General features: G+C 34.8%; 1 protein-coding gene across 1 annotated transcript; it reads left to right on the top strand.

Annotated features, from left to right (window-relative positions):
• Positions 1–1624: 1624 nt before the first annotated feature.
• On the top strand, positions 1625–6001 carry NEUROG2 (Neurogenin-2; the record flags this gene model as incomplete). The annotated part of the gene is made up of 3 exons (XM_012941854.2): positions 1625–2126; positions 3655–3797; positions 5897–6001. 3 exons carry the CDS (start codon positions 1625–1627, stop codon positions 5999–6001), a joined length of 750 nt encoding a protein of 249 aa, XP_012797308.2.
• Positions 6002–7167: the final 1166 nt, after the last annotated feature.

Genomic DNA, 7167 nt, shown 5'->3' with positions numbered 1-7167 from the left:
ATTGCATGTGACCTGTCAACTGAAGGATATTACTACCCTATTATATTAGTGTCACTCAATTTTTATTCATTTCGTTAAGACACATGCAATACTGGTCGTTATGTTTGTGTGTTGCACTTAATGACTATAATTCCTTTAATTATTGTACTAATCTAATTGTTTTTACGTTTAGAAACTGATAAAGTTCAAACCCAAGCTGTCCTTGTTCTGACTATAGCTTTCCCATAGACTCTAGGATCGCCAGTATCGTATTTACAGATTTTAGTTTTTATATCTGTGGGGCAAATTAAATCATACACAAAAAAGGATTTTTAATCTCGCAACAATTATTCAACTGTTTGACCAATTAGCCAGTGTCCAATGGTTTACATTTCTAGCTTCAGTTAATTCAAAATACTGCGCAACCATTATCTAATTCAGTTAGTAAACAATGATTGCCCAACTCCTAATATGACTAAACTCGATTGCTCATAGCTTCTCAACAGAACTCTTAAACTTACTACCAATTTATTATCCATCGATTACAACAAAATAAATAAATTTCAATATTTGAAATCATGAGTCAATTGAAGCTAGATCATCATGGAAAACGTGGAAGCAATGGACAGCCGTTTCGTCCTATTGTGGGAATCCTCAACAGTGCTCATCCACGATCCCACCAACCGCGAGATTCTAACCCAGTACCTATCAGTCTCGCGCGAACGCTTAATCATTAGACCACTGAGCTGACCGACATCCAATGGTGTTAATATCTAACTTCAACTAATCCACGAAATTTCGCCACTGTACACCATTGCCTTCAATGAGCTGATATCTCACAACAGAACAGGTTGAACTCCACCGGTCACTACTTCTCACTAGAACTGCAGGATATATTTCTTGAATTCAGTCACTAGTGAGCAGATGATTATTATGAGAAGGAATTTTGTGAGGATTTTAGTAATTTCAATGGTTGAAATCATGAGTCAGTTGAAGCTAGACCACTATGGTAAACCTGGAAGCACTAGACGGCCATTTCATCGTAGTATGGGATTGAAATTACTAAGATCTCCACAAAACTCCTTCTGAAAATAGATAAATGATCAATTTAATCCAATTAGCAAAATTATCATCATAAACTAAGAGTGGAAAAAAAACCAGACTAAAACCCGAATAAAATCATCCAATCAGATTTTTTTTAAAAACAATTTTGGAAAAAAAGATGAGACAGTTAAAAATGGTGGTTAGGACGAGGAGGGGGAGGTAGTAAATGCTTATGGATAAATTCATTTATATAAAAGCTGAGTATATACATACACATATACATTCATCATCAATTTTATAATGGAATTACTAACTTGGATCTAAATTCAAGGGATTATAGTATTTTCTTAGATTGAATTAAAACGGGTTAATTTTTGCATAAAACGACTATCTTTTTGAAAAGTAAGTATGATCTGTTTTCAATTATGTTAAGTAGTATGTTTAATAAGTTCAATTGTTTGAAGACTATTTTTCTGATATCAAAATTCATACATCCAAATATATCATGAATAGTAACTATTCTTTTCAGTAAATTCATTTTAATGGTTAATTATACGGTGTAACGGAGAACACCAATCCAATCACACTTTATGGCAAAACTATGGAAGATGTAAAATCCTTCACGTACTTGAGAAGCATCATCGATGAACAAGGAGGATCCGATGCAGACATAAAGGCGAAAATTGGCAAAGCAAGGGCCGCATTCCTAAAATTGAAGAACATATGGAACTTAAAACAACTTTCAAATAATATAAAGTCACAACCTTTAATACGAACGTCAAGACAGTCAGTTCCACTGTACGGAGTTCAAACTTGGAGAACTATTACAACCATCATCAAGAAGGTACAACGATTTATAAACAGTTGTCTACACAAGACAATCAACATCCATCGCCCGGATACCACCAGCATCAGCCTTCTGTGGGAGAGAACAAACCAGCTTCGAGGTGTAGGGGAAATCATGAAAAAACGATGGAAATGGATAGGACATACATTACGCAAATCATCAAACTGCATCACGAGGCGAGCCCTAACTTGGAATCCTGAGGGGAAGCGGAAAGGAGGAAGGCTAAAGAACACATTACGTCAGGAAATAGAAGCAGGTAAGAAAAGGATGAATAACAACTGGAAAGAGCTGAAAAGGATTGCCCAGGATAGGGTTGGATGGAGACTACTGGTGGGCGTCTTATGTTCCTCCACTAGGAGTAACAGGCGTAAGTATACGGTGTAAGACCTGACGGTCTTGGGTTCAGCTCTCGGTAGGATCACATTCGTATACTGATGAAAATTCATATACCAGGACAAAATTATAGTTTAATGCTTCGTGGTTTTCGATATTATTCTAAATGAAATTAATTCTTACCGAATATATCCTAGAAATGATAGATATTTTATCTTGAATCCTGATTCCTAAGAGGAAATAGTCAATCTGAAGGTTATAATCTTTCATGTGAATGACAAGCAAGCAAATAAACATGTTCCACATTCAGACAACTTTTTCTATATCAGTGTATTTGTCGAACGGAACCAAAAAGTATTTCAAATTAAAGTAAAATGGAGACTTAATTAACTAATAGAACTTCAATTCCCAGTTAGTTTACTATCCAAGCATTACACTGAAGCATTTTTAATTCACCTCAGGTATTTTGATAGCTTCAATCAACAGTGTTTAGCGGTAACAAATTTACTAATCTAGACTGTAAAATTTCTCGTTATATTCTTACATCGTCACAACAAATCAAATGAGATAGTGATGTTTTGTAAATATTTACACAGATTCCTTTGTGCACTCTTTTTAACTACGTAGAAAATGATCAGTACGGGAATTTGTGGGGATTGTAGTATTTACAAAGTTGGATTCACGAATCAACCTTAGCTAGACCACCATTGAAAACCCAGAGGCACTGAATGGATGTTTCGTCCTAGTGTGGGACACTTCAGTATTGTATATCCTCAACCTCGTACGCGGGACTCGAACTCAGGACCTTCGGTCTCGCGCGAATGCTTAACCTATAGACCACTGAGCCGGTATCCAACGATGTTAATGTCTAACTCCAATCGATTAATGGTCGTGCGCAACACTTCATCCATTGTCTGAGGTGGATAACTGTCCCACACTTGACACGGATTAGACTCCATTGGTCACAGCCTCTCACTAGAACTCAAAGAAATTCATCTTGAAGCTAGTCACTAGTGAGCACATGATTATTATCAACAGAAAATTGTGTAGAAAATTATTTTGCATGTGAAGTCAAATTTTTTGAGAAATTGCTAAAGAAATCATTGTATAAAACTATGGGGAAGGGGTAATAGAAAACTATTTCAGTCCTATAGTTAACTCTTCCACAGTTCGTTTTCACAATTAGCGATCACTGGATCTAAATAATTGCCTAGTTAAAAATCAATCAGTAAAGTAAACAATCTTTAAAATGGACAATCTTCACAACCTTTTCATTTTAATAACAAATTTTTACTAGATATTAATCACCTTTGATTGAACACGTTCACTGTTTCCTCTAACCCCCAGCCCAAAAATCTTCATTCACCATAGATTTGTTGTGTGGAGGAATTTAAATATGTTTTACAAGTCAATTGAAGAATATAATATTCAATTGAATTGTCAATATTCAGTAAGCAAACTAAGAAGATTAAAAGCCAATCGACGAGAGCGTGCTAGAATGCATGCATTAAATAATGCATTAGAACAACTTAGAATTGTTTTACCGCATTCTTCTTGTGAATCAATAAAACTCAGTAAAATTGAAACATTAAGGGTAAGTTGAAAATTTATTTATTTTTGCAAAAAGTATTTTAATCACTGAAATACTTACTACTTTATTTTATTATAAATGCTCAAGCGAAAATGAATGGTGGCTAGCAGTTAAATCTAGAAAGCTAGTTTCGTCTGATTTCAGTACTCGTCAGATGAATGTACTTGCATCCCAGAGTTGATGTTCATTCAGGGACTTGAACCCAGTAACGCCACAGCGTTATCCACTTATCTACTGAGTCCCAATAGCCACTAGCTTGTTGGATTGTTAAGAACATTCCTGAAAGTGTTTAAAAGCCATACGTCCCTCCTGCATTATGATAGCTAGAACCGTGTTAATAGACAGTTCACTGTATTACAGTACTTCAGAAATCATTTGAATCGGAATCTGACAATCAGAAATTACAATAAATTTCACACAATCAATGTAGATGGTATTCCTAGCTCTGTTTCATCAATACAATTCTCACAGTACTGACTGAAATGCTTACTTTAATTAAAATTAAGGCTATTTTCACTGATACGTTATCTTAAGAAACAATTCTCAATGTTTCATTAATTTGCTGGTAGTTCTTTGAAAGTCCCATCGAAATAATAAATAGTAAATTTCGCATATAATATTAGGCTAACCATGTCTATTTATTTATTTGAACACATAAATATTGGCACAAAGGGGCATCGAATACATATGCGCCACACAAGTAACTTGATTTTTGTGTGGGCTGTGGTACTGCCTGGGTGCCCAGATCGGAGCGGGTGGTTTCCTTAGAGGGCCACACCCGGAGCCTTCGACCTAAAAGTGTGATCCATAAGGCAGTGGGGCAACGTCAGGATACGCGGTCTCATGGTAGCCGGTGACAAACAGTTAGTTCATAAACCATTTGTTTCCTTAGGATCCTGGAGCCCATGTACATCATTGGTTTGGAATCTGGGTTTGCCAACTCCCTAAAGTGGATTCTCCACATTCACCAACCCGGTTAAACCGCTGGACATTCAGTTTCCGTCCTCTTAATTTCGTAAACAACACCCCTGCCACGAGAAGGCGGTGAGTAGGACTTCGCTGACAGTGGCTGTATACGCATGGCCATGTGAGAGCATTTCGAAAGGGAGAACTGACTTTTCCCACCCTCTGTCGTGCCAGGGCATTTGATGTCAAATAATTAGAAATTTCTAAGTGGTGGTGGTAGGAGAAACTCAAAATAGTTTTGATGACTAGATAAAACCAAACAGACATTATTTATTGAAAGACTGAATATACCTGTGTCGTTTTGTTTTTGGCCGAAAATTCTTGAGTAAATGATTAACGAATCAGTATTTTTAACTAACAATTCATATTTTAAAAGGAAAATTGTTTTGAGGATTATTTACTTTGAAGATATTATACGCTATAGGCTGATTTTAGCTAAACAACCACTGAAAATCAGGGATTACCGGACAATTTTTTTGTTCTTATGTAAGACTCTTCCGCAATATGCACTCATAACCCTAAGAGGGATCAAACCTACATTATTTAGGCGATGTAGTAAACTCTACTTATCACTTGTCAGCAAGGTGAAAATACGGTTAAAAGGGGACTAATGCTCACTGTGGAACCGAGCCAGAGGTGCAATCTTAAGTGACTTAGGCTAGTGGGCTTATTGCAACTTGATCCATAAAATTTGACCAGCATTATAGAACTAGACCCAGAAATCAATGAATTGTGTACTACATTGTTTATGGATAAACGAGCATATGAATGTCCAAATCAAATTTTCACAGCTTCTAATAGCAAACCAGAAAATTCTCTTAAAATGTGATTTAAGGTACAGTCTAAATTCAGTTTAGTAATGCCTGTTAATTGCCAAATTATAACATTTTAATAAAGTAAACCTATTATACTCTATCAAAAATAAGAATTCCATTTATACGGTCTATTTTGCACGGGCTGATCTCACTTTGAGTGCCACTGAAAGCAAACAGGTACTAAAGTGTTTTCGTCTTAGCATAAAGCTCCTCACCAATATTGGTTTCTACTAACATTTGAACTTACATAGTGGAAAAAATCGCTACAACCTCCCCCCCCCAAAAAAAATAAACGATCTTTATCCTTTAATCTATTTTTAGCGTGCGCGTGATTACATCATATCCCTAATTGATTTATTAAATAAATCTCCACATACAAATCAACCAATCAATCATAATTCAGTAATTGGACAAGAATCTACGTAAAATATAAACGATATTATCTAAATTTTCCACCGATACCGATAACTATGGTCATTCAACTGTTACTAACTACTAAGCTGTCCATTGTTGACCGGGTAAACTTTTTAATTGTGAATTATCATATGCTTGGAAATTATTTTTTTATCGAAATTCGATTTTGGTTTTTTGTGATGATGATGGTTGTACAAAAAAAATAATGAATGATCTTTGTAAATATTAAAACAACAATCTATTGAATGTAACTGTTCAATGTTCAAGTCTCTTTTCGTTTTATCGATTAAGTGAATATTTGAAAATAAAACTTTAGTTTATTATGATTATCAATAAATAAACATGATGAATTATTATTTTGTTGTTGTTGTCTATTGATATTATCTTATATAGTGTTGCTACCCAGCTTTAGGATTTAGGAATTGTTCAGTTATTGATCTAGACAACATAGTCAGTACCTGTATCATTCAGATTCCAAAATAAAAATTGGTTTTGATAGTGTTATCTAGAGAGATTGGATAAGTTTCACAATTAAACTATTTACTTCAAACAACTTACTATGATAAAGTATGTAAGAATTTGGCTACAGAATGCTTTCCTGTATCTTATAAATCTTTGTATAGTATTTATAATGTTACCCATCTCTTATTAAGTACACACTAAATATTTAGATTTAGTGATGTAACACATGGTTTATTTTCTGTGACTATTCAATAAAACAAATTTTAACTTCATGTTGAAGAATTGAATATTAAGAGAGATATTTTGTGGAGTTGATGTTCATCATCAACTGAATCTATCTATCTATCTTTGCAGTAGTAATTATTGAAAGTCAGTAATCATATGTTTATGTCGATTTCTTCTAGAAATAGAAAAGCCAGTTTATACGTGATCTTCATAATTTAAATCAGGGAGCATTGAGGAGTTATTTCATCCTAACATGGAACTTCTCATCAGCCTACATCTACGATTAAACTGTAGGGAATCGAACGTTGCAATGAACGCTTAACCTCTAGATCACTGGACCCATATCTGATTGTATACATGTTTTACTTCAATCAATTCACGATATAGCACAACCGTTTCCCATTGCTTGAGATGGATAAGTGTTCAACACCGAAATAGTTGAACTGAAATGATCACAGCTTCTCAAAACAATTCTAGGAATAACATCTTGA

Source organism: Schistosoma haematobium, chromosome 6, assembly GCF_000699445.3.
Source record: "Schistosoma haematobium chromosome 6, whole genome shotgun sequence".
NCBI classification, from domain to species: domain Eukaryota; kingdom Metazoa; phylum Platyhelminthes; class Trematoda; order Strigeidida; family Schistosomatidae; genus Schistosoma; species Schistosoma haematobium.
This window is presented reverse-complemented; position numbering and strand designations above follow the sequence as displayed.